This window comes from Fusarium verticillioides, chromosome 1, assembly GCF_000149555.1.
Source record: "Fusarium verticillioides 7600 chromosome 1, whole genome shotgun sequence".
NCBI classification, from domain to species: domain Eukaryota; kingdom Fungi; phylum Ascomycota; class Sordariomycetes; order Hypocreales; family Nectriaceae; genus Fusarium; species Fusarium verticillioides.
In genome coordinates, this window is record NC_031675.1 from 2,062,513 (window position 1) to 2,088,366 (window position 25,854).

The 25,854-nt window shown below is 50.5% G+C and overlaps 9 protein-coding genes across 12 annotated transcripts; 4 read left to right on the forward strand and 5 right to left on the reverse strand.

The window, feature by feature from the left end:
• Nucleotides 1-30: 30 nt before the first annotated feature.
• Nucleotides 31-1,029, forward strand: FVEG_01378 (hypothetical protein). 2 transcript variants are annotated; one of them, XM_018888320.1, is made up of 3 exons: nt 31-291; nt 350-455; nt 555-1,029. In XM_018888320.1, exons 1-3 carry the CDS (start codon nt 161-163, stop codon nt 627-629), a joined length of 312 nt encoding a protein of 103 aa, XP_018744208.1. In that variant the 5' UTR covers nt 31-160; the 3' UTR covers nt 630-1,029. The 2 variants fall into 2 exon arrangements, with proteins under 2 accessions (XP_018744208.1, XP_018744209.1); XM_018888321.1 differs by having other exon boundaries at nt 350-1,029.
• On the reverse strand, nt 896-3,114 carry FVEG_01377 (protein disulfide-isomerase). Its single transcript, XM_018888319.1, has 3 exons — nt 2,550-3,114; nt 2,273-2,489; nt 896-2,218 (listed from the first exon to the last, which is right to left on the reverse strand). Exons 1-3 carry the CDS (start codon nt 2,686-2,688, stop codon nt 1,066-1,068), a joined length of 1,509 nt encoding a protein of 502 aa, XP_018744207.1. The 5' UTR covers nt 2,689-3,114; the 3' UTR covers nt 896-1,065.
• Nucleotides 3,115-3,773: 659 nt separating this feature from the next.
• FVEG_01376 (oxidoreductase) lies at nt 3,774-6,517 on the reverse strand. Its single transcript, XM_018888318.1, has 3 exons — nt 5,644-6,517; nt 5,300-5,587; nt 3,774-5,246 (listed from the first exon to the last, which is right to left on the reverse strand). Exons 1-3 carry the CDS (start codon nt 6,046-6,048, stop codon nt 4,698-4,700), a joined length of 1,242 nt encoding a protein of 413 aa, XP_018744206.1. The 5' UTR covers nt 6,049-6,517; the 3' UTR covers nt 3,774-4,697.
• A 523-nt stretch (nt 6,518-7,040) lies between these two features.
• FVEG_01375 (cytochrome c peroxidase, mitochondrial) lies at nt 7,041-9,770 on the reverse strand. Its single transcript, XM_018888317.1, has 2 exons — nt 8,652-9,770; nt 7,041-8,537 (listed from the first exon to the last, which is right to left on the reverse strand). Exon 2 carries the CDS (start codon nt 8,535-8,537, stop codon nt 7,461-7,463), a length of 1,077 nt encoding a protein of 358 aa, XP_018744205.1. The 5' UTR covers nt 8,652-9,770; the 3' UTR covers nt 7,041-7,460.
• A 459-nt stretch (nt 9,771-10,229) lies between these two features.
• Nucleotides 10,230-13,266, reverse strand: FVEG_14824 (hypothetical protein). Of its 3 annotated transcripts, XM_018903835.1 has the most exons (6): nt 13,220-13,265; nt 12,901-13,171; nt 12,609-12,824; nt 12,455-12,558; nt 10,851-12,056; nt 10,312-10,799 (listed from the first exon to the last, which is right to left on the reverse strand). In XM_018903835.1, exons 2-6 carry the CDS (start codon nt 12,967-12,969, stop codon nt 10,631-10,633), a joined length of 1,764 nt encoding a protein of 587 aa, XP_018744203.1. In that variant the 5' UTR covers nt 12,970-13,171; nt 13,220-13,265; the 3' UTR covers nt 10,312-10,630. The 3 variants fall into 3 exon arrangements, with proteins under 3 accessions (XP_018744202.1, XP_018744204.1, XP_018744203.1); XM_018903834.1 differs by having other exon boundaries at nt 10,230-10,799; nt 12,901-13,266; XM_018903836.1 differs by having other exon boundaries at nt 10,230-10,799; nt 10,851-12,558; nt 12,901-13,266.
• Nucleotides 13,267-13,510: 244 nt separating this feature from the next.
• FVEG_14823 (hypothetical protein) lies at nt 13,511-13,858 on the forward strand (the record flags this gene model as incomplete). The annotated part of the gene is made up of 1 exon (XM_018903833.1): nt 13,511-13,858. One exon carries the CDS (start codon nt 13,511-13,513, stop codon nt 13,856-13,858), a length of 348 nt encoding a protein of 115 aa, XP_018744201.1.
• Nucleotides 13,859-14,308: 450 nt separating this feature from the next.
• On the forward strand, nt 14,309-18,638 carry FVEG_01372 (hypothetical protein; the record flags this gene model as incomplete). The annotated part of the gene is made up of 4 exons (XM_018888316.1): nt 14,309-15,162; nt 15,210-17,035; nt 17,089-17,308; nt 17,366-18,638. Exons 1-4 carry the CDS (start codon nt 14,516-14,518, stop codon nt 18,636-18,638), a joined length of 3,966 nt encoding a protein of 1,321 aa, XP_018744200.1. The 5' UTR covers nt 14,309-14,515.
• A 721-nt stretch (nt 18,639-19,359) lies between these two features.
• On the forward strand, nt 19,360-21,608 carry FVEG_01371 (hypothetical protein). Its single transcript, XM_018888315.1, has 2 exons — nt 19,360-19,869; nt 20,455-21,608. The coding sequence occupies exon 2, from the start codon at nt 20,478-20,480 to the stop codon at nt 20,967-20,969; it is 492 nt and encodes a 163-aa protein (XP_018744199.1). The 5' UTR covers nt 19,360-19,869; nt 20,455-20,477; the 3' UTR covers nt 20,970-21,608.
• FVEG_01370 (14-3-3 family protein) lies at nt 20,393-24,049 on the reverse strand. The gene is made up of 5 exons (XM_018888314.1): nt 23,737-24,049; nt 23,398-23,405; nt 22,901-23,254; nt 22,621-22,708; nt 20,393-22,521 (listed from the first exon to the last, which is right to left on the reverse strand). Exons 1-5 carry the CDS (start codon nt 23,746-23,748, stop codon nt 22,153-22,155), a joined length of 831 nt encoding a protein of 276 aa, XP_018744198.1. The 5' UTR covers nt 23,749-24,049; the 3' UTR covers nt 20,393-22,152.
• Nucleotides 24,050-25,854: the final 1,805 nt, after the last annotated feature.

Here is a 25,854-nt window from a genome sequence, read left to right on the forward strand (position 1 = left end):
ATTCCAGCCGAGCTCAGAATATTCCGAGCACCCGGCTCCGATAGTAGCTCTGTCGTAACTGTACCTCTGACGTCCATCGCCATCAATACCTTAGTACCTACATATTGTTCCCGCGAGATAAACACCGCACAATCCGACGTTCACCGCCGAAATCGCAGCAATGTCTTTCGCCTCAAGAGCCCTGTTCTCCAGCAGCCGCGCGCTGGCTACCCGATCCTTCAGCACATCTGCCCGACGCATGGCCGATTCGCCTCTCCCTGCCAGGAAACCACTGGGAGCTTTCCGCGGAGGGTTAGTGATGACAGAAGCACTCTTTCGACGGAAATATTGTTGTTGACTTTGTTGTCAGTCTTTTTGGCTTCCTTCTCGGTAGCTTTCTCGCTGGCAGCGCTTCCTACAGCTATCTCCTCAAGGAGTACAAGATCGCCAACGACCTGTTGACCGAGGATATTTATGTGCGTAACGAATGAGATCAGGCAATTGATAAGAGAGAGCCTCATCTAAGTTTCCTCCAATATCAGTCGCTTGCACAGGTGCTAACATTGTTCGACCAGACTCTACAAGCCTCCGTCACCCGTCTGAGCAACCACGTCCAGGCTCTGGAGACCAGGACACAGGGCAAGAAATAGACGGGGAAACGGGATAAAGACATAAATGTGTAAAATAGTCGGAGCCGAGGGGGTACAGTAAGCTCCGTTGGGTCTCTGGTGGACGTGTTGAAATGAGAATGGCTCCCATTTGCATTTCCTATTAGTGTTTGGGTTTGAGATTGTCATCAAGACGATTGGGGAGATTTGTACGATCATGTGCCCTGTTGCGAGCATACCTGCAAGCCCAATCAAAAAGATATCATGCGGTCTGTGTAAGAGAAACGTCAAGGTCACGGTGAAGCTGAGACAGAGATCAAAATAGTAGTCAAGTCATGAAATGGTCCCATTGCCACGAAAACTAAAACCTAGAGAGGTGCATTCAAATGTGAGCACCAAAAAGAACCCGCGCCCAAAAAAGAAAAAAATCAGATATACCCCATTTTGTGTACTATCATTGTTTGTTGACATCAATTCTTTACAGCTCATCATGGACATCTTCCTCCTCGGCATCCTTCTTCTCCTCGCTGGCGGCGGGGGCGGCCTCCTCGGTGCCCTCCTCCTTGACGGGGAGCTCGGCCTTGTACTTGCCGTTCTCCTTGATGAAGTTGGCGAGGTCCTCGACAGTGCGAGAGCCCTGGTAGGTGACGGGAGCGTCCTTAGCACCAGCGGGGTAGAGCTTGATGGTAGGGAAACCCTGGATCTCATCGGGAACATCGTTGAGGGTAGCGTCAACCTTGGCGATGACAATCTTGTCCTTGAACTCGGAAGCGGCGAACTGAGAAGCAAGGTCATCGTACTTGGGGGCGAGAGCCTTGCAGTGACCGCACCAAGGAGCGTAGAACTCAATTAGGACATCCTTGGTGTCATCGAGGACAATGTCGTTGTAGCTCTTGGCAACGACAACAGTGACAGGGCCCTCCTGGGTCTCGGGAATGGGCTCGGACTTGATGCTGGGCTCAATCTTGCCAGCGGCAAAGTCCTCAACGAACTTGGCGATGTTGTCATGTGTGATCTCCTTCTCCTGGTCGAAGGGGAACTTCTGGTTCTTGACAACCTCCTGGATGGCGAAAGAGGGGAACTTGTCAGCCTTGAGGTTCAGGTTACCGGCGTGAGCGCCGAAGGCCTTGGCGTCAATTGTGGCGAAGTTGATCTTGCCCTTGAACTTCTCAGCGATGGGCTTGAGGGCATCACCAAGCTCCTTGCGCTCCTCAGGAGTCTCGGAGAAGATGTATGCGAGGGGGATACCAGCGGACATGTAGCTGGAGTAGGTCTCAGGACCGACCTCACCAATGAGAGGGGTGGCAGAGGTGGTGATGAAAGAGGCAATAGCATCCTCCTCGAACTTCTCGGTGAAGGTGTTCTTGCCCTCATCGAAAGACTTGTAGACAACCAGGGCGGGGGCCTTGACACCCTCGGCCTCGGCAACAGCTGCGTCGTTGACGCCACCGAATAGGTAAGTATCACGGAGACCCTCGGCGAGCTTGGAGAAGGTCTCGTTGGAGCTCTTATCGTCGGCGTTGAGGTAGGCGACGACGACAACCTTGTCGGCGGTCTTGAACTCCTCGAGGGTGTCCTTTGTGAGAATGGAGACAGCGGGGAGGGACTGCTTGATCATGTAGGAAGTGATACTGTAAAAATTGGTCAGTCGAAATATCAGCTGATCATGACAGGTGTCGACTTACCCAGCGGCCTTGCGCTGGCCAGAGTAGGGAGTGACATTGTCAAGACCACGGAAGACCTTGAGGGTGGGGTAACCCTCGACGCCCTGGTCTTTGCAGAGGTCGGACTCCTCAGTGCAGTCAATCTTGGCAAGCTTGATGTTCTTCTCCTTGAGAGTTGTGGCGGCCTCCTCGTACTCGGGGGCGAGGGCCTTGCAGTGACCGCACCAGGGAGCAAAGACTGCAGAAAGAAGCTGTCAGCGGCTGACGGAGCGAAAGAGAGGCTTCAATGGGGACTTACACTCAGCGAGGACGAGATTGTTGGACTTGACAAACTCCTCGAAGGTGTCCTTGGTTAGCTGATGAACATCTGAGTCGGCAGCAGAGGCATAGGCAGCCAGAGCAGCCATGAAGCTGCAGGCGATCTTCTTGTGGTGCATGATGGGCTGTCTTTTTGACGGGGTAACCTATAAAACACAAAGAGAAGGTTCCGCTGAACAGGACAGGACAGGGCAGGCAATATAAAGGAAGGGGGAGGAGGAGGAAGAAGAAGAGGAGGAGGAGGAAGATTTGAATTGGGAAGTGGAGGGAAGATGGAGGAGAGTTTTGTAGTTGGAACTTGAGGACAGGTAACGTACATTTACACCCACATCCACAGTCGCATGTACCGTACTGTAGAGAAAGCTACGGGAGGGTACAAATGGTTTGTAGAGAGGTTGGACCAACTAACATCAGTCAACCCCACTCGGAGACAACTCCCGCTGAGTCTTGCGCGGGCCAAAGGTGGAGGGATGGAGGGATTGTCCGGGGGGGTCCAACTCTCAATTGAACAAGTGTCCCTTTTGTTTGGTGGCATAGGATTTCTCTAGGTCGATGATCAAGCACAAGCTGGAGCCCACAGCCCATACCGCCGGAGCACTCTGCAGACAGGTACGGCCCCTCCAAAGCGGCGGAAAGCTAATGGCTTCCCTTACCGGGCTCTAAACCCTTTTGGGCCGCAGCGAGGGCGCGTCGCTACTTGTCATTGGGCGAAGCTGCCCTACAGGAAGCGCCAGAGCCCCTCAGCTGCTGTAGGGTCCCTGGGTCCACAGGGGCAGGACAACCGCCGCCGCCGCTGAACTGCTTATGCATCATGGATAGATCGTCAAAGACTGAGGCATTGAATGTTGGTTCTATGTGATACAGATATTTATAATCAGGTAGTTAAAGGATCGTGCGTGGAATAGACCAGACATCTCACTACGAGAAAGTACCCTTTTCTCGGCTTGCCATTGTTTCTTATTGTTTATGTTGGACCATCACCAACCCACGCCACATTCCCATCAAAGTTGAAACTCTGATAATGACAGATTAGGGAAGTGCAAAGAGAATTGCCCAATTAAGCTGCAATAAATACGGGATTTGATGCTCCGAAGTCCTCGGAACCCCTGGCTAAATGAGATGACATTTGGAGTAACGATTATTACAGATCAGCAGCTATTCAATGTGGCAACACCTTTGTCTCAAGCCAAAAGGCCACGTCTCTGTGACAGCCTCCAAGGTACTAACATACTTGTACATACATACACAGCCCAGCCTTGCCAATATGTTGAACGTGACATCCATGGATAGAGGGGTTGCTCACATACGGATAGTTAGAATTAGATGAATGGCATTTCATCATCTACTTATTGCTCGCTATTCTTTTCCACGAATTACCAATCCAGCCTCTAAACCATATTCTTTTGGCCTAACTCTTCTTTTCCCTTCTGACCAATCCCAACGGCCATAGCATTCTGAGTTCTTGGACATCATTCATGCCATACACCTTCTGAATCCACCAATGCCGATGCTAGTCCAGCTCCCTAGGTACCTAAGGTAGTCAGCTGAAATTATGTATGCAGTTGAGTCAAAGATGGACAAGTGGCAATATGAGATCCCCGTGAGAAGCAAAGACATGTCATGTCACAAGAATGAGGCGAAACATGATCCCGCTTTACTCAGCTCATCGGCCCCACGGAAACGGTCAGTTTACGGCCCCACCATGATGCCTCCGTTGTCACATACCTAGGTATGTACTGGACAAAACTCCTCGCCCTCTAGGAGCAAGAAAACTCCTGATACTGAATCAAGATGCAAAATACCTGAATTGACCTCAAGTACTGATAAGACATAACTACTAAGCTTACCAACGTCTTTTGATAACTTGGATGAGAGATATCAAGTTTCTTGCCTCCCATTGCTACCCAACTTTATCAAGTATAGGATCATCAGCTTCTGGCTTGGTGGTAATAGCCAACTAATACACGGCTAATGCTGTTATAGGTTTTCGGTTCCAAGCCAAGGAAGGTTCAAAGAGGTCCCCAGCTTTCAAAGTCGTAATCCTGTTCAATTCAATGCTATCTTTCTATGGCTTGATAGTGCTCAGTGCTCAGTGCTTCGTGTACCATTACGTGGGTCTCCCACTTCTCTACTTGCTGTGAGGTCCTCGAGGTTTAGGTGGTGCACGGTGATACTGAATCGGCCACTTGACATCAACGTTCAGCTGATGAGCCGCACTGAGAACAAAGTCGGGCTCCCTGAGGAATTGTCTTGCAGCAAGCACGAGATCAGCCTTGGGGTCCTCGTTCTTCTGGACGAGTGAACGAGCAAATGGACCATCTGTAATGTAACCAACAGTTCCAATCAGAAGCTCCTTTCCATCAGCACGGACGGCATCGCGAATCTTGCCTGCCAGGTCGGTCTGGACGGTTTGATGGACCTTGATCTTTTGCGCCTTCAAGTTGCCTCCGCTGCTGATGTCGAGGACGTCAACTCCTGCGTCAGGAAGCTGTTTTGCGAGCCGAATACTGCTCTCGAGATCCCAGCAAGGTTCGTTGTTCCATTCCATCCACTCGGTAGCAGAGATCCGCACCCAGACGGGCATCTCCTCAGGAACAACAGCCCGAATAGCTTCAATAATCTCAAAGAGCAGACGAGTACGGTTCTCAAAGCTACCTCCGTACTGGTCCGTACGTTTCTGAGATCATGTCAGTTGATGAACTATTCTCAGCGACTATCAATACTACTTACATTGGAGAGAGGGGAGAGGAACTGGTGCAGGAGATAGCCGTGAGCCGCGTGGATCTCAATGACATCAAAGCCAGCCTTGACAGCTCTTATAGCAGAGTCCTTCCATTTCTGCACAAGATGCTTGATCTCCTCAGTCGTCAACTCGTGAGGTGTACCAAATTCTTCAGCGAACGGAATAGCACTGGGGGCGACAATATCGTCTGGCCAGCCGCCGACTTCTTCGGTAGCAAGTGCTTTGTTTACAGTACCGCCGATCCAAGGTGCAACTGTGCTCGCTTTTCTGCCAGCCTGAAGGACACGTTATTTTGAGAACGTCGAGGCTTCTCCTGGGATAGTGAACCTACATGAGCGAGTTGGATGGCAACCTTTGTGTTTTGGCTATGGATAAAGTCAGTGATACGCTTCAGAGGAACAATTTGACCATCATCCCAGAGACCAGAGTCCTCAGGACTGATCCGACCACGAGGTTCAACGGCGGTGGCCTCCACAAAGACGAGGCCAGCACCTTGAAGGGCGAACTGGCCAAGGTGAACAAGATGAAAATCTGTTAGATGCCCATCCTTGGCGGAGTAAGTACACATAGGAGAAACGACAAAGCGGTTCTGCACCTCAACGCCACGGATGCGGAGAGACTTGAACAGCGTCGGGGCCGAATCGGTCTTGAGCGGGGTTCCGGCCGGTGGTTCTTGGGCCGGGGTGAAGTAAGGCACCCCGGAGGCTGCCTTGTTCTCGATGTTTGTGTTGCCCATGGTTGTGTGTGCTCTTGAGGAGTCAACTGGGCTGTCTTGGTCGACAGGGTTATCGACGTTGCGAGTATTTATGCTGAAGTCGGATTCGTTCGAGGCTCTTGACCGGGTTGCAGAATCATGCGCCGTGTTGATGCAATTCCACTGGGTTCCAAGTGTCCACCGAGTCACCAGAAAATAATCACGGGATATAAACTCAATTCTAGGGGTCGCTTGTCTATCTTTATATCAAAAGGGGTAGAGAGTGGGAAAACATGGTATTTATATCACCAACAATTGATCCGTGGTCACCTCAATGGCGATCTTGCTCCGTGCCTAGGTAGCTCTTTATCATCAAGAGGGTCATGGTTTGCTCAGCAAAGCGAACGATGACGTGCGAGCATAGATTTCCAGCTTTACTAAAGTTACTGCAAGCATTATCGCTCCGTCGCTTAACTGTGACATCCAGCAATCGTTTCCCTCTTGGATTTCTAATATCCAGTTTGCGAGCAAACGCTGAATAATCAAAACGGCTAAGCTGAGCCCCCTCTTCTACACCTCTGGCTGATAACGTTATCAATCGAAAAGTAGTTCTTGTTAACTCATGTTCCTTCATCTCAATATCAAGGTCACAGAATAAGAGGCTGTCCGAATCAAATGAGGACCATTCCTCTTAAATTAGAAGACTTGACTGACTACAGACCAATTATGAGTGTTTGCAACATGAGTAAGGTCTTGCACTGAAAATGACATGAAGAGACGCAAGATTAAAAGATTAAGATCTTTCCTTGTTGTGACATCTATTCTTTCCGTCCTTTAAGACTGGCATCTCCGAGTATCTGCATCTTCACTCTAAGTATACGAAGTAGAACACATGTAGCATACCGTATGGTATAACCACGCACTCAAGGTCTTGACTCTGCATTTGTATGTTTACTTTCAAAGTTTTGGTCCATCCATCAAATAATGATCAGCAGCACTACTTCGAAAACAATCTGGACAAAGTCAAATGTCTGGTGCGGCAGATGCAGGAACAAGGCCAACGATTGTCGGACGCTTGAACAAGACGCCGTCATCGACCGTCATGGCTACCTACAGTTGCGGCCCGGGCCGGGCTCACTCAAACGACACATTACACACGTTACACATTATAGCAGGATCTGACACAAAGCTCAAGATTTCTCAAGATTTCTTCTTCTTTTGGTCTCTACCGTATAAGACGGTAGGCATCTTAGTCTATTGACACGCTCATGTTGTCAAAACTCATGACATGGTCTATACTTAGGCTGGCGATCTTGACCAGCACCCCAAATAATCACAACCAAAACTCCGGATATCGCTCTTCTTAAGTTCATCGATGATATGATGACCAATTTCACTCCTCGCATAGTTCCTTCATAGGCATCTCAAGCAGCTCTCTGCCGTATGTTGACCACTTATTCCTGGTTTGTAGGCTTAAAGGTCCAGCGCTGGTTCTCAGTACCCTGAGCGAAAGGAACACCGAGTTCAAATAGTCGGAGAACAACGTCGGAAAAGTCCTTAAAGAAGGCATCGTTATCCTTGGCGTACTTCTCGACCCATGGCTTAAACTTCTTGTCCTCGATCAAGGCAATGTCGCTAGGAAGCATCATCAGAGACTTGGTAGACTTGTCTTCGTACTGGGCAGGGCCATTCCACTTCTTCCACTGCCACTTCTCTTCGACAAGGAGGCGGAAGTAGTCATTGGTCAGAACGGTAGGGGAGAAAGTCCAGGGGCCCTCGTAGCCTGATCGGTCAGTGTGGCAGCGACCAAGGGCGTGGGCGCCAGAAAGAGCGACAATCTCCTGATCGTTGAAGCCCATGCGGTAGAAAATGTCTCGGAGATGTCCAGAGCGCTTTGAGGCGTCGGGAAGACGTCCGTCGGGTGTGCAACCAGAGACATCACGATCAGAGCGACCAGGTCGGTAAGGAATGGCAGGGCCCAGCATCTCTTGGATAGCGCATACACCAGCAAGGATCCAGAGATCGGAGTAGGTGATCCAAGGGAATTTCTCCTTCACGGGCTCGAGGAAGTTGCGGGCAGCAGCCAGGCCAGCATTGGCGCCGTGGTCAGCCTCAGGGGCGAATCGCATGGTGGCGCCGTTGCTGCCGCCAGTGCCAGTCTCCTTGTCGTAGGTACCGCTGGCGTGCCAAGCGAGACGTACGAGAACGGGGCCGTAGCTGCCGTCATCATAGTCATCCTTCTCCTCCAGGCGAGCAGCAATCTCGTTATAAACCTTCTGATAGTCGTCCTTGGTAGGGTTGAAAACCTTGGGGGTAGCGGAAGAAGCGCCGTTGGCGTAGAAATAGTAACCAGCACCACCAGCAACAGCGGCACCAGTCAACCACACCCAGGCGGAAGATGACTTCTGTGAGGGTTCAGAAGAATAGTATCGGCGACCCTGCTGGCGGATGACCTGTCTAGGAGCAATGGCGAAGCCATTGCGGGTGGCGCGAGTGGCCGCGCGGGCGAACTGTCGGGTAGCGGAGGCCATCTTAAGAGAAAAGGTTAGTTACAAGTTGGTTGAGAAGACAGTGTTGAGTGTGCTTGCTTATCGAGGCTACCAGGGGGGGCAAGCTTGTCCTGTAGTGCTCAAGTGTGAACGTACCTTGTATGTGTAAGATTAGAAAGTGGTAAGACGCTCTGAAAATGTGACTCCAAAGGAATTGTAAAGAGAGGATGGAAGGAGAAGAAGAATGAGCTAAGGTGAGAAGGTCTGTGGCATCTATTAAGAAGGGATGTGTCGGTTGAAGTGGCGGGAAGCCGAGGGCGGAACGAGGACCTGCCGTGTCAGTGCCAGAAAGTCAGGCAGTCCCGACCCTGACTGATGACCTCTGCCGGGGACACGATTCATGGAGGGGTGCCGAACCGGGGCAGGCAAAGCCCAAGCCCTTTCCATTTCCGCGCCGGAGTGTTTCGATCTTTGACAGTTTACGTGATCCGAGATCGGGGAGGCCATGATGAAATTGCTGCTATTCATTGAGGTACAGGTTTGATAGACTCTTCCTTCAGATAATTACCACAGCCATCGATGTATCCGTACCACGAATAGATTCCCAACGTCACCCTCAACTTTCCCGGTACTCTCGCCTCGGAGCTGTACCCGGCTTCATGAACTGGCGCGATGTCTTTGAATTGAACTTCAGCAATTGGCCAGTTTGATATCTTAGCCCCATTTCTTTTATCAAACCTGGCGGGGATGCCGCTCTTATGGATCGGGTGGAGTCGGTGGGGATCCTTGGTAATGAAGATTCTCTCGCCTCTGAGAGGTGGCCTGTCGAGGAACAGCAGGGATCATTCTTTGAAGCATTCTGCGTTATGTCCGCTTATGATTTAGTAAACACTTTGACATGAGGCTCATGAGACAAATCGTCTAAAAACGGTTTCCATATGTCAGGCCAAAAAGGGGACACCCTCTCGGCTGTGAGCCACGAGGCGACCAACCATCAGAGTTCAACTAGTCGAATTCGGAGAGACAAGAGAAAATATCTGATGGATTGGGACCCTGAAAGTAACCCTCCATTACAGAATCCCAACTCCTCATCGATTAACGCACGGAGATCATCAGTCAGCACGGCGTGCCACCCGAGTCGAAAAAGGACGTCGGTCTCCGATTGTTTCAACATCAATTCCGGTACCATGGATCAGACCAGAGCGTCGTTATGATGGAATGCCTTTCTTTTGATTGGATTATCTCCCTGAATGAAATCTTTGATATCTAAAGAAGATTTGTCATTGTATGTTGCTTCCAGGTACAAGCGCAGCAACGCCCTCCGCAAGCGGGTACTTATGGAATCTTTTCTCGACAACAGGGGTCTACCCCAAAGATTCCAAATCGCTTCTCGCATGTGATTTCGTCATATCAGCAAATTACAACTTAGATACTCTAGACCATGTAGTAACAGCCACTTTGAAGCTACGGAGTAATTACAGTCAGGTTCTAATACAACAGCACGTGTCTAGCCACATGAATACGTCCAATCACTTTTGGCCGCTGCTCTACTCCCCAAGCAATATTGCATCTACAAACTCATGAATTTCCCCTTTTCAGACTTGCAGACTCTGTGCCTCCCTAGGTACATCAGTAGCCATGATAGTAATCTCATCGAATGGTTCAACATCCCGAATCCCGGAGACAAACTCTCTCCGACAATCCTCCGGCAGATACAGAGCATCTCTCTGGAAGTTGGCGAGTGTTGCCATGGCCGCTTTTAATAAGAAGCTAGTTAATGCAAGTGTTCGTTACCCCGCAAGATCTGGGTCAGACACCAGTTCAATGTTCCACTTATCAACCGCTTCATGCTCAAGGATATGTATATAGATCTCGTCTACAACTTGTGATATGTCGTCAAGAAGAATTCTCTGCCCGTCAAATTAAGGCAACTTTCAACCTTCAAGACTCAGCAATATGCTGAATAGCCATGCCTTATCCCCCAGGTTATTCCAAGCCACATCTGCTATTGTATATGCAGGGGCGCTGTTTCGTTTATAGTACAACTCGAGTGCCCCACACTTGATTAAGTCCTCCTGGATACCAGCGCCTCGAACACCTTTCACGTCCAGTTCTGTCCATCATATTTTTCGCCCTCAGTTGAAGTCTGCGTTGCCCTGCGCATCCGCGTCTGGTTCACCATGAGTCTCGTAGAAGTGAGAGTACTGGGCCTCGGCCCTCTGGTTGCTGGCCTCGTCCAGCTCTCCCTTTGCAGCCCCATTCTCCTTGCCGCTGCCAGTAGAAAGTTTGGCTACCGACGATGGCCTTTATCTTGTTAGTTGGTTTTCAATAGTATCGGAGAGCATATCAACTTACCCAAAGATTTCTCTGTCGATTTGCAAGAATACCTTCATGGCATCCTTGTTACCTCTCTCGATCAAGTACGTTAGATATACTTGGGTCAAGTCCTTCTTGACCGACGGGGAGAGTCGGCTTCGTTCTCGAAGCTCGTCGAATACTTTCTTCATGCGCTCGCTATGTTGAGCCTCATTCTCAGGGCTCGTTGGCTGATCCAACTCAAAGTTGAACCATCGATCCCAGAATAACCTGCTGTCCGCACACCACTGCACGTTCTTCACAAAAACCCCGCGAGCCTCTTCCACCGCACCCTTGGCTTTCAAGAGCAAAAGAGCCCATTCTGCAACCAAGGCAGCCTTGGTATACACGTTTACCGTAGCAGAATCGATCTGATCCTTAAACACCTGGATAGCAGCGTCAAGGCCATTCTGCCGTCGCTGGACATTAGCCCATGACACAATGACCTCGACACAATCTGGTAGCCTCAGAAGGATTGCCTCATGAATGTCAAGAGCAACGTCAACTCGACCAGCACTTTCTTCGAAGTACGCCCATTGCAGTCTGATGCCTGGTCGACTAACAGGCACAAACATCGTCGAAGCACGTGCATAGATGTTGCGAACTTCCTCTTGTTTGCCTTCCTGACCACTCATCCACCGGGCATATCGAAACCAGAGGTCATCGTAATAGGCACATGTGACAAGACATCGCTCATACAACGCCACGATTCGTGTGAAATCACCTTCAGCTTCCTCGAAATCCAGGTATTTGCGCCAGTTTGCCAAGTCCTTGTGTTCCAAAGCCGTAACGTGAAAGTAGGGTCTCTTGATCTCCGATTCGTAGGTCCAGCGCTTTGATACCTCAGTTTGCGTCGTGGTGAAAATTTCGTAGTACATGGCATCAATCTTTGCACGAACATCGCGCTCAATCTCCAGCTCAGCCTTAGGACCACCGCCATAAGCAATTGTTTCAGCCTCGACCTCCGCCCTGAAACGTGAGACAGTCTCGGCAGACACCACCTCTGTCATGGGTTGATTGTGCGATAGCGATCGAAACCTCTCGTAGTAACGGGCATACTGGTGCATTGGTATGCGAATGATTCGTGCATGGATGGCGTAAATTTTGTCTTGTGCTTCCTGACGCTCTTCATACTCAATGTACTTGTCCCAGAAAGGATGGGCAAGAAAATCGAGTCCCACAAAGGCTGATCCTCGCTCGAAGAGTCTAGAGAAAAAGGTTAGCAAGTGGGCTCATTGCAGAAGGGATAACTCAGGGGAAAGGGTGGAGAGGATTAATACAGAGGGGAAGATGGTTGTGCGAGTGGGTAGCAAAACCGATATCATGTTCTACCGAGCGAGTGCGGGTGACGTGTAACGAACGCAAGGACGACTTTGGAGTTTGGAACGAGCACGGATTGAGCATCAACAGAGCCTGGCAGGGAGCGTGAGAAAGCGTCCCGGCTAAAGGGGCTATCGCAGGCATATCTCACCATCAGACACTTTTGATAGCAGAGTGTAGAGCCCTCGCGGATATGTCGACCGAGACCACTAAGGTCAAGCGGGAATACTGCGCCAGAAGGCATGTTAAGGGAAGGGGAAGGAAACCATCCAAATGGAACTTACTCTCTGACGAGGTGTGGGTCATGGGTTGTCTCCATCTTGAAGGAGCAGTAGTCCGTCCACAAGTCGACAGAATTGGTGATGCTTGCGCACCCTCTCTCGTATACCTAAAGCACTTTGTAAGCAGTGTCGCAAGCAACGCTTGGAGTGTACTGACCATTTCAGCAGACTCGGGGCCGGCGATGTTGAACTCCATGTCGGCATATTTCTTCCAGTACCCAAAGAGCAGAGGGAATTTAATGAGGAATCTGTCGTAGGCATCGCGGAAGGTCGCTAGTGCTTGAGGGCTTGAGTTGCGATTCAAGCCACCCTCCAATGTCTCACAAGCTTTGATGAGGTTCTCCCAGTGCTCGAAGTTATCGGGGTCGGACTCCTGTTTGTTGCGTCAAACGGTCAGTGCTCGAGTTCGAGTTGAAGAAAAGAGAAGAGGAGAATAGGCGGGAGCTTACCACCTCAGCATTGTGCTTGCGCACAGTTGCGTACTCCTCATCGGAGCCGAAATGACCGAAGTCGCTCATGACGTTAAAGTGTTTACCGCTTCGTCTCCCAGAATCGCGCAGTTTAATTGATGTTAGGAAATTAGCGATAAATGTCCGATCTCGCGGTGCGGGTTTGAAGTTGAGAGGTTTGTAGATAGGAGATGACGCTTGAGGCTCACGTCTGTCGCGAAAGGCAGGGGCTGGTAGTTCGCGCCGCAGACAAGCTCTTTTTTTCCAGGTACTTTATGGGTTAGTCACTGGCCAAAGAACTTTGGATGCACGTGCTCACGTCAAGACGCGCAAAATAGTCGTAGATTGGTGCTACCGGGGAATTTGATGCAAGCAGGTCTGTACTTGTCCAGCAAGTCTCCGCAATCGACATGGGTCTTCAGATCTAATCCGGGCCAACAATTTGCCGTTCTCAGAATGACTCAGCGTCAAGGAAGCTTGCAGATATTTTTGGCGAAGCCGTGCAGGAAGAAGAATTCCTCTTTTTTTCTTCTCTATCCTAAAATGGGCTTATGATGATTCTCACATAAACATATGATAGGAAGAGAATGAACGCTCTCTTTTAGAGAGCATGATCTCAATTTCGAATCTGAAGCTCCCTTGTCATTTTGTTTCTATCGTTGCGCGACGGTCTGCGATTCTCGACAATACCATACATAATCTTGTGTCTCATGGCAAGATCACATATCATGGATTACGCACATGTCTTGCGGGCCACCTTTTCCTTTTGAGATACCTACCTCGCATCTTTATCATGTTTTATGGTGATCTTTCAACGGGCTGGGCTGTCTGTTTGGGACTGTCTTTGCATCTTTTGGGGCAACTCTTCTCTCCAAACCAAATCAAACACTTAGGCGAGTATATACGAAGCTTGCTGGTCCGGCCAGAATTCGCGGCAAAGTCTCGTAGCCTGATTTGAAGTTTTTATTACCATCCTATACCTTGCCAGAGGTTGATGTTTTGTTTCAACATTGATAAGTAAAAAGCCTGCTAAATTGTAGGTATCACTGGTCCCGCAGAGGTACTTGGTCTTAACCTTGACAAGTTAAAAAGCCAATGCCCAAACTTCGCGCTCTTGACATTATCCAAGAGTTTCTCACCCTTCTCATCGACGATGGGCCTACATGATAATAATGTATCGTGATCAGATGCTTCATGCCAAAGCTCGAAAAGATCCAATATGTGACTATCCGTACATACTGGTAGATGCCAATGGTGGGGCTTTGTCCACTGGCTTAGGTACCTTATTAGTACCTAGGTAAGGTAGTCAAGGGTCTCTCATCATGGTACCCCAGCTGAGAACGTCATTTGTAGAGCGTCCAGTCCAATCCAGTGCCTCTTACATTTGTCTAACGCCCAAAGCTCAAAACTTCATCCAAACATTGGCTGAACCCTATAGAGCCCAACTACGTCCGCCCGAAAGTATCCTGTCTTTAAAATTCATCCTACACCTCCAATCAATCATGAGTCAAAAGAGATATTGAAATAATTTCGCATTCGCAAGCGCAATCCTATCGTGGACACGTTGACCTTGCATCCTCTATCCATTCCATGTTATCCTACTGAACAATACACGATGGAATATTCCTCAGGGGCCTACTCTTCCCAGGCTCCCTCTCCCGAAAAGTCGTGCGAGCTCTACATACGCGACTATCCTCATCGATCCATCGCCATTGTTTCAACCTCACACACTCTGATTTTTCGATATACTACCTCCACCAGTGAAGCCATCGCGAACGGCTCGCTTACATCCTTAGCTGCGCCTACGAGGAGCCGCGGAAACCCCGGCGAAGCCTTGGTATCGAAATGCATGGTCGAGTTCGCACCTGTGGCGAAGCATCTGCTGCAGGACTATCGCCGTCTGACACATCGACCGATCTACGGGACACTAGGCTTGATCACAGTTAACAGCGAGGTCTTCCTATCCGTCATTACGCATGCGACACGTGCTGCCACCTTGCGGCCTGGCGAGACTGTTGAACGTATAAATGGAGTAGCGTTCTACTGCCTGAGTAGCGCGGACTACGACGATGTTGTTCCTCTCGAATCACTTGATCCAGAGTTTTCGGATTCTGCATCGGTGCAATCTGGTCCCTATGGGCAAGGCCTTGGTCGAAGAGAAGTTGCCGTGGAGCACCCATGTCATGAGCTTCGCAACCTACTAAGCAACGGAACATTTTACTACAGTACAGATTTCGATCTCACAAACCGGCTTCAAGACAGGTTCGTTGTTAAATGATCCTGTACAGCATTAGACTGACAACAAATAGACCAATCAATTCCAACTCGTTCGAAATCGACAATTTTGACGATGGGTTTCTCTGGAACTCGTTCATGATTAGGCCTCTTGTCGAGTTTCGTTCCCGCCTCATGCCTAATGAACGAGCTGCACTTGATTCGTCACGGATACTGACATCAGCAATTCGTGGTTTCTGTAAAACCATGACAATTCCGCTAAGCTCTTCGCCCCTGAAGAATCCCAAATCTGGAATGCCTTCTTTTATGACTCTCATATCTCGACTATCCTGTCGCAGAGCTGGAACTCGCTTCAACTCACGAGGTATTGATGATGATGGGCACGTGGCAAACTTTGTTGAGACTGAAACCACTTTCTGGAGCCCGGCAGGAACCATGTTCTCCTATGCTCAAGTGCGTGGATCAGTGCCTGTCTTTTGGGAGCAAGCCGCCGACCTCATTCCCGGTCGGCAGAAGATCACAGTCACCAGATCTCCCGATGGGACACAGCCGGCCTTCAACAAACATTTTGAGGAGCTTGAGCAATCGTACGGAGCTGTCCATGTCATCAATCTTCTTAGTGAGACAAAGCCTGGCGAGGTTGAGCTCAGTACACTCTACCACAATGGTATCAAACACTGTCCGTTAAGCCGTGCTGGCCCAGACGGATCTTCGGATCATGCTCTTTTGCGAGAAACCAACTACGATTTCCACGCAGAAACGAAAGGGCCAGCAGGATATGAGGCTGCCCGAGATATTCGCCGCTATATTGAGGACTCTACGGACGGTTTTGCCTACTTTCTTGCGGAGGAGACAAGCGAATCGAGATACGACCATGATGGCTCTGGACAAGCTCGTATGGTGGTTGTGCTTCTTCAGGAGGGTGTCTTCCGAACCAATTGTCTGGACTGCCTTGATCGAACTAATCTTGTGCAGACCATGATCTCACAGATGGCAGTTGAGGCCTTTCTTGGGCACCGGGGTGAATTTGCTGCCTCTGACTTCTGGATGAGGCATTCCAGTCTCTGGGCAGACAACGGCGACTCTTTGTCCAAAACCTATGCTGGGACAGGCGCGCTCAAGTCATCTTTCACGCGTCACGGAAAGATGTCTCTTGCAGGGGCTGTAGCTGACGTGCGAAAGTCTGTCCAACGTATCTATCACAACAACTTCCTCGACCCCTCTCGTCAAATCACTATTGACATGCTTTTGGGTCGCCTTGTTGGGCAAGCACCGGTCCTTCTGTTCGATCCCATCAGCGATTTTGTTTCAACAGAACTGTCCAAGAGGAGCAGCGAGTTCACGTCATACAACAGCATCACCATGTGGGTTGGCACATTCAACCTCAATGGCCGTACCGAAGGCGTCGATGATGATCTTGGCCCTTGGTTATTCCCGGAGGCCTTGGGAGCTGCGCAGCCGGACATCTATGTTGTTGGTTTTCAAGAAATTGTAGAGCTCAGTCCGCAACAGATCATGAACAGTGACCCATCGCGGAAGAACCTATGGGAGCAGGCCGTGAAGCGCAATCTTAACGATCGACAAAAGCGATTGGGGGGTGAGAGGTATGTGTTGCTACGGAGCGGGCAGCTGGTTGGAGCAGCACTCTGCATTTTTGTAAAGACGCCCAGTTTGGCCAACATTAAGAACGTGGAGGGTAGCGTGAAAAAGACTGGCATGTCTGGTATGGCTGGAAACAAGGGTGCTGTGGCGATCCGATTCGACTATGCCAATTCTCGTATATGTTTTGTCACGGCGCATCTGGCGGCTGGCTTTTCAAACTACGATGAACGCAACCGGGATTATGCAACAATCCATCACGGTTTACGCTTCCAGCGGAACCGGGGAATTGATGATCATGGTAAGTACTCTTGGTACTGTGTTTGCTGAATCCACACATACTAACAAAAACAGACGCCGTCATCTGGCTGGGCGACTTCAACTATCGCATTGGGCTCAACTCGGAAACCACGCGTGCGTTGGTGAAGAAGCGTGACTTTGAGACGCTATACGAGAACGATCAGCTCAATCTGCAGATGGTAGCTGGATTGTCGTTCCCCTTTTATTCTGAAGCTCGCATCACGTTCCCTCCGACGTACAAGTTTGACATAGGAACCGATGACTATGATACCTCGTAAGTGCACTTTCATGTATCGGTGCTTGTACTTCACGAATTCTGACGAGACTACAGTGAGAAAGCTCGCATTCCTGCGTGGACGGATCGCATTCTCAGGAAGGGTTCCAACCTCAGACAGATCTTGTATAACTCGGCACCTCTCAAATTCTCAGATCACCGACCTGTCCACGCTGCTTTCGAATGCAGGGTGAGTATCGTGGATGAGCAGCTGCGAGATAAGATCAGTAAGGAGTTGTATCAACGTCGAAAGGCCGAGGTCGGGGACGCAACAGCTCATCTTGGCACTGGCGAGGACAGCGATGATGAAGATCTCATTGGCTACGATTCTATCGAGCCAGGGCTTCCTCCCGCGAGTTCGGATCGCCAGAAGTGGTGGCTCGACAACAAGCAGCCCGCTCGTGCCGCTGTACCTGTGCCCAAACCCAGAAACGGGCAAGCCGTGGGGCTCAATCCCAATCGTCCTTCGAATCCTTTTGGTCTTACTGAAGAGCCGGACTGGATCTCTATTCCAAGATCGTCGTCGAAGGCATCTCTGTCCAGCATGTCCAGTTCACCATTTGAAAAAGTCAACTTGCCCAACGTCATGGCATCGGGGTCAGGTATTCAACCCCGAAAGCTACCACCCCCATACGACCCGTCAGCATTGCCAGCTAAGGTCGGGCGCATGAATCTCCTAGACGACAATGCTCCTTTAGGCCATGTCGAGACGCCACCTCCGCCACCACCCCCGCGACGAGGAACATCAGGAGTAGCAGCAATGGGACAGACACCACCGAGCAACGGGTTTGGTCTCAATAGGGTGCAGACTCAACCGCTGCCTCCGCCTCTTCGGCCTACATCGGCAGCTTCTCATGCGTCCCAGTTCTCGCAGAACAGCAAGGCTGGGAAACCTGCGCCGCCGGTAGCAAAGAAGCCTGCACATCTGACCACGACATCGCCAAGCTCAAGCCCAGCACTGAGCCAGAGTGCCATGGATGACGACTTTCGGCCACCGCTGCCAACAAGGGCTCATACCGGAGGTCTTACAGGAAGTCCTCACTCACAGGGCATCGGAGCCGCCTCGCGGAAGCCGGTAGCGCCTCCGAAGCCTGGCATGAACGGAACCGGTGCAAAAGCGTCTAGCTCGATCGGAGCGGTAGAGCTGCCCGGTATGACAGGCGGAGTGCCATCTCGCCGGGCAGCGCCGCCAGTACAGCCCAAGCCGCAGTTACCGCAACAGGACCAAAGCCAGCATCAACGGCAAGGATCTACGGATCTGTTAGGATCCCTAGGTGAGGGTCAAGAGGTAGGAGGATGGGAAACGCTGAAGCCGAGCACGAAGGCATAGGAAAAGTGAGTTTGTTTTACAGGTCTAGGTTAGGTTAGTTATTGGATGCAAGGCGTTGGGAAGCGTTTTGATGGGCTTGAATCAGTTGTGGAGGTATGGCTTGGGTTATGACTATGGTTGTGCCTTTAGTACAAGAGCAAAGAGTACAAGCACGACTTGGTTATCGTCTCAGAGATTCGCCGGCTGATGTTATTTCTGTTGGTGTTTTTTATGTTTCACATCATGTGAGCCAGCAACTGAATCATGTGTCACCCGATTCGTCTAACCACGAGTCGACCCAGAAAAGCCCCTGTATGGGAGTAGCGGCGTGTTTCGGCAGGTGATTTCTAGGTATCAGTATCGCCAAGGACGCACCTAATTTAATTAATCTTGCCTCTCGTCGGGTGATGCATTACTGTGGTGGCCACACTTGGTAGTTGTAATGTAATAATAGTGTAGGTAAAACTGCTACCCTGGAGGGGCAAGGTGGAGGGATTTATTGTACAGTACGTACCTTATGTATTAGAGATCTAGGCCTCATGACCAAGCCCCACAGATGGAGACCTCCAATGAAATAATTCTCGGTATCTGGCGGGCGTCAAGGGACTGATCTGATCGGTTTGTCAGAATTACTCTGCTGACTCTTTGGGCTTATTACCGTTAATAAGTGGTGTTGAGACTTGAGTTCGGCACGAACCTTTGGTCCCCGTCACCGACACTTTCGATACTCCATTAGTGGGTACCTAGGTACAGTATCCACAGTTCAGTTGAGGTAAAGTACTGAGGCTGCAGCGCTCCATGCACTGCATCGTAGGGAGATGCATACAGGACACTGGATGGTAGCGCTCCATGGCTACCGTAGGTTACCGTTCACGCTGCACTCTTCCCTAGGTTCCCTGTCGTGAGCACGAGGCCTTGGACGATCTAGACCAGCGCTGATCATTTTATGTATCAATCATATCACATCCATCCTTGACGGATATGTACTCGACCTAAACCACACACACTCTCTATTCCTTCGTCTTTTTTTTGTCTTCCTCTTCCTCTTCCTCTTCCTCCATCTCTGATGCTCTCCTGAGATGCCCTCAATTCCCAATCCCAGTCCTCGATAACCTCAGACTCAATCTCAACCTAAGACGTCCAGCCACCTACCTACTTATCGTACCTTAGTAGTATACAACCTAATTCATTCTTGGCCCGCGCTCAGAAACCCGCCCCTCTCTCTCTCCCGAAGCCAAAGAGATCGTCCCCGGTCCGTGATTTCCTTAGCTCCAATCACTTTCGAACCGAACCTACCTTACCTTGCCTTGCTTGACCTCGCCTTGCCTCTCTTATTTCTAAACCCTTGATCGCAATTTCTCCTTTTCCCTTCTCACAAAGAGAACCTCTAGTGCAGTCTGGGTTGCTTGCTTTTTTCTTTCTTGGGAATATCATCATAGGCCATCGCAATCAAGCCTCATCTGTCTGCTCTCGAGTGTTTGAGTCTTGGAGACAACACAACCCCCAGATCCCAGATCCAGCACGCTCAGGCCCTTGGATAGTACGATTTCGTACGATCTGCACGAGTCATTGGCGTACACGGATGAAATCGCTGGACGACGCTCAAAAACCAAGATTGTCAATGAGCTACTGATATTTTTATTTTTGACGTCCTCATCGTCCGCTTCTCATCATCACCAACGGCAGACCATTCATTTGATGGCAAGCTTCACAATTCCGACTGGCCTCGGACTCATATCACACAATACGCATTGAGCCCCGTAATCCAACATCTATCTCCTTACGGATCCCATTACTCAATCACAACGAATTAATCAATTGCTATTATCAACATCAGCTTCAACAGTAAAAGAACCAGCTATGGCCGCCGATAATTCAGATCACCGAACCAGGATCAACCCCCTCATGCCTCCTGCAAAGCAAGAGCGCATTCACATCTGGCGCACCGAAGTCGCTTCAGCCCTACACCTCCCCACGGCCCCGTCACTATCATCATCACTATCATCTTCATCCGCCGCCACTCCAGACCCCGACCCAGATACTTCGTTTGTTACACCTCCATCACCTGCTGGTTCCAAGCCCCGAAGCTTGTGGAAGCGCATCAGCTGGCGCTTTGGGCCCAAGAGACGCACCGCTGCCAACATGGCCGCCGCCGCCGCCGAGCTTCCCCCAGATGGCCGTACGGCCATGTACCGCGGACTTGAGAACAGGGTGGCTCGTGGAGAGGACGCGAGAGATGAAGAAGGCGGCATTCTGGAGAGGGATAGCGAAGAAGGAAATGGCTTGAAGGAGAAGCAAGAGAGGTTGGCTCGAGCAGCCAGGTTACTCAACCGTCGCATCGAGGAACGGTGACAGCGTCGCCAATGGACTGACGCATCAGCACTCGCTACCAAGCAAGGAATGCGTCTGTCACGTTTGCTTACGAACGGCTCGGTGCCAGCATTACATACTTCTTAATAGGCAGCCGGGTCCATGTCGACATGTGTCATGATATAGCATTTATTCTTCATTAATCAATGTCCTTCACAGATAATTCCACGTACCCAGACTAGCATGCACGTGTAAACCAATCTTTCTAATCTCAGGGACGAGAGACTATCACATTCGACACTTGTCCCGCCCGACATTGACGTTAAACATATGCAAACTTCGGAAACCCCCTTAGCAGACGGCTCGCGAATGGAAAGACGGAACACGAGCGCTGGGAAGATGCAACAGTTCAACATCAGGAAAATGTCAGCAGAGAACAAACGTCACCAGTGCAGAACTCTGAGAGGCTTCAGATCGGAAAAGCCAAGGGGCAGCTTATACCGCCACTTTTTTCTCGCTACCCGTGAACATGAATGTAGGGGTTGATTTTTGGGGACAAGTCTTTGTTTAGAAACAACAGGAAACAATTCATCTCTCCATTGCCTCTCTTCAGGGGGGTTGCGTTTGAGAACGAACCAATAGACATGAACAGAAAAACATAAAAGACATACGACAATTGGGGGAAAAGCGTTAACATGAGAAAGACTTCTTCGTGACGATCCATCTAGACGGGCTGAGCCCTGTCCACGTTCTCAATGACCAACAAGACGGTGATTGAGAGATACACAGATGTTAGATACGGAAAGTAGGCCAAAGAAAAAAGACGTGTGAAAAGGGGAGGAAACTTTGCGATTTATCTGCCAGGTAGAAAAGAGGGGGAAAAAAGACAAATAGCCGTCAGCACCGAGTGTTGACCGATCGAATTTTCCTGCTCCCTTCTTCCCTTCTTACTAGTCCGACGGACAAAACAAGATGAAAGATTCCACGCCATACACTCTCCCTTGCCAGAAAACCAGACCCTTTGTGATTCCTCCCTCTCCATCGCCATGGGAAAAAAAGCAACGCACCGCGCAAAAAGAAGAAGCCTCGTACTATCATCCAGCCCGCCCAAGACAGGCCCAGCTATCCGTGTGTCCGGGGGCAGACAAGTGTAGCCGGGGCAAGAATACGACTCGGTTCCTATATGCCGAGACGCATGTGGTATCGAGGGGGATTATTGATAGATTTAGGAGGCAGCAGCAGGCGCAGGCTCCTCAGCAGGGGCGGCGGCAGGCTCAGCGGGCTTGCCAGCCTCGCCCTCCTCCTTCTTGGCAGCATCGGCAGCACCAGCGGCCTCGCCCTCAGCGCTGTCGCTAGAAGTCCAGAGGGTGAGGTTGTCTCGGAGGAGCTGCATGATCAGGGTGCTGTCGCGGTAAGACTCCTCAGAGAGGGAGTCGAGCTCGGCAATAGCATCGTCGAAGGCCTGCTTCGCGAGGTGGCAAGCACGGTCGGGGGAGTTCAAGATCTCGTAGTAGAAGACGGAGAAGTTGAGAGCGAGACCCAGACGGATGGGGTGAGTGGGAGTGAGCTCAGTCTGGGCAACATCGGTAGCGCTCTATGGTTGAGCAAAACTTGTCAGCGAGGGGCACCAGCGCCCCGGATCTTACGGCATGTGACGGATGTGGGGGGTAGTTGGGTTTTAATTTAGCCTTACCTTATAAGCATCGTGGGCAGCGGTAGCAGCACCCTTGCGCTTCTCACCAGAGGCAAATTCGGCGAGGTAACGGTGGTAGTCACCCTTCCTATTCATCAGAAAGAAACACGGTCAGCTTCTTGATAACCAAATTAAGAAATGGTGTGCTTTTCTATTTTTTTTTCGGCGGTGGAAAAAGCACGCATGGAGCGAGGTGGGTGTAAAGTGCTGCGTGAGCGAGCACAAAAAGGGCGGAAAGACGAGGGGCCTCAGGCTAGAGGCGGGGGAGATAAAAACGCACATCTTGTGGTAGAAGACCTTGGACTCGCCGGTGGCGGCATTGGGGATGAGGAAGTCGTCGAGGACATCGAGAACATCCTGGCAAACCTTCTCGAGCTCGGTCTCGATCTTGTTGCGGTAGTCCTTGATGGTGGAGACGTGCTTGTCGGAGCCCTTAGATTCCTCCTTCTGCTCGATCGAGGAGATGATGCGCCACGAGGCACGTCGGGTGCCGACAACGTTCTTGTAGGCGACGCTGAGGAGGTTACGCTCGTCAACGGTGAGCTCTCCGCCCAGCTTAGCCACCTCCTTCATGTAGGTGACCATCTCATCGTAGCGCTCGGCCTGCTCGCAGAGGCGGGCCAGGAAGGTCTTGCTATAGTGAGTAACACGTACGATGTCAGCGATACGATGTCCTTCCAAGGGGATCTGGATTCTTAAACGAGCTGGACGAGCCAAAGTATTGGCAGGGCGCCGATAGCATCGGAAGAGATCCGGAAGGGGATGTCGTAGACAAACCTTTCACGCTATCACACCATGAGAGTCAGCATCAAGCATTTTGATTAGAGAGATGGGGATGAGGAGATGAGCAGGGAGGGGGAGGGGAGGGAATCGAGAAACACCGTCTGATGACAAGTTGAGAATGCCTCTAGATGATCACAGGCTACATAACCGAGAGTTCAAGGCCACAGACGAATCGTGGACTTCGGGGAGGAATCTCATGGTGTTGTCACCGGTTGCCAATGTTGGGCTTCGATTGAGGGGTTGTGCGGCCTTCGGCGGGACAGGAGGCCGAGAGGGAAAAAGGGTAGAGCATCTCTAGAGAAGAATAGGGAAACCGGGAGGGAGAATACATACCTCGGTGGCCATTTTGGAAGATATTGGGAATTGTTTGATAAGAAAAAAGGAAGTGGAAGTAGTCGTGACAGGGAGAAGAGAGGTTGAGTGAGAGATTGAATTTTTGAGGTTGAGAGTTGGAGGGCGCGTAGGGAGAGGGATGAGTAGAGGTAAGGCAAAGTAAGGTAAGGTACTAAGAGAGACCAGTGACTGGACTGGATTGGACTGAGGTGTAGTTAGGCGGGTCAGGCGTTGGGTGAATGAGCGAGGTACCTAGAGGTACGTATATTGCGTGGGCATTAGGTACCTAGAATTGGATTCTGGCAGCGTCCTGTACTAATGGAATGGGACGCATGGGAGCGAGCCTGACAGGCAGCGGGCAGCTCCCCTCCCCCAAATGAATGGATCGTTTCTAGGGGTGTATCGCCCAAGGAACAGCCTGGCCCGCCCAATCCCAGGGTCGCCTTGGGCCCGGGCTGTTGGCCTCTGGGCCTTTGACTCCCACTTCTTGGTAACTGTTTAACCCGCATATCGACATTAGTGCACCACAAACCCAGTCACCGCTCTAATAATGAATGGATCTTTTCAAGACAACCGACAGTGCCATTAACTGGAGAGAGAGGAGAAAATAGGGGAGCCGATATGATCTCCCCGTTTAGCGGAACATGTCCCCGTTGAAAAGTCCAGACGGAACCCGGTGCGCCATAGCTGCCCGCCTCATCTAAATTGCAGTGCATCCAATACTGAAGGTAAGGTCCGGGTATCTTGGAGCAATCCAATCTGAGCCCAGTGCCCGCAGTCTCTGAGACTGCGGAGCTTGGTGTGTTACCTGTACATAGGTAAGTTAAGTTAGTTAGTAGAAACTCAAGGAACCTGGGCTGGGCTTTGTCCTGGCTGGGCCCCAGGCTGCCATGCCATGCCACCCATGCCGGATGTAAACAATGCACAGGGAGCCACGTGAGCGTAAAAAAAAAAGTGACGACAGAGATGAGCCCCCCTTCCATTGATTTCACCCCTCTTCCACCAAACGAAACAGTTTTCTGGCCGTTGTTTGATGCTTGGTGCTCACTAGCCCTGGCAGTTGACGCCAATCTCTCCTCCAGTTCATTCACGCCTGTGCAGACAGACAGACAGACAGACAGACAGACCCCTTTCCCTACTTTTGATTCACAGGGATAGTGCTGATATGCACGTGCTAATGTCTCCTTTACGGCAAGCTGATTTTGTTAAGAGAAATCACACAATGCTTGTTGTTTGTTGTTGTTGTCTCTGCATCATAATAGAATCAGCCTCATTGGGGCTGATGAGACGACTTCTATTGGGCCCTTGTCCTGGTTATCTCCAGGTCCACCACGGACGGCAGCACGCATCTCACACACGAATCATGGCTGATAATGAAAGTCTAGGTGAGATCCGAGAGGCCTGACCAGTGATGATCTGTTGTTGTCTGCCTACCAGTATGACTGCCACTACCGCCAAAAGGCACGCACATGAGAGTCTACCATTCATACGCCTCCACCGTTAAGACTTACAGAGCTCACCAGCACGTGACGACCCTATCTTGCTGGATTACAGGTCGTGAGAGCTTTGCAAGAGATGAACTCATTTCCTGGGATCGTCCGTTGTATCAACCGCCCACTCCAGCGTTTAAGAGCTTATCGAATCCAACCACTTCGGTACAGTCTGGACTCTGTGACCCTGATCCTGACTCTGAGACGCCTGTTGCGATATATGTATCAAGCCAAGACCAAAACCACTATCTGAAACTTGGATCAAGATTTCTTACATGATTAGACAATCTAGACAGTCCGTCCACAGCTCTCGCACTTGTGTTTATCAAGAAATAGAAACCCATCTATGGAATTTCTCAGGACCAAGATCCAGTAGAGTAGTAAGTACTCTTTGCTGGCCTGGCTGGGCTGCATCAAATCTCAAGATCTGCCCATCTCGCTTTGAACGGGTCAAATCCCTGCCTTGTGACTTGACGCTTGACATTCTCATTCCGCTTGCCTGCAACCCCTCCATGTCATATTGCACGCCTCGATTTGTCCATCCTTGACCAGGAATCCGCGAACCTGGATACGTGAACTGTTTAGCTGCTAAGAGTTTGGTGATATCCTGCTCGTTTCAAGAAATCCC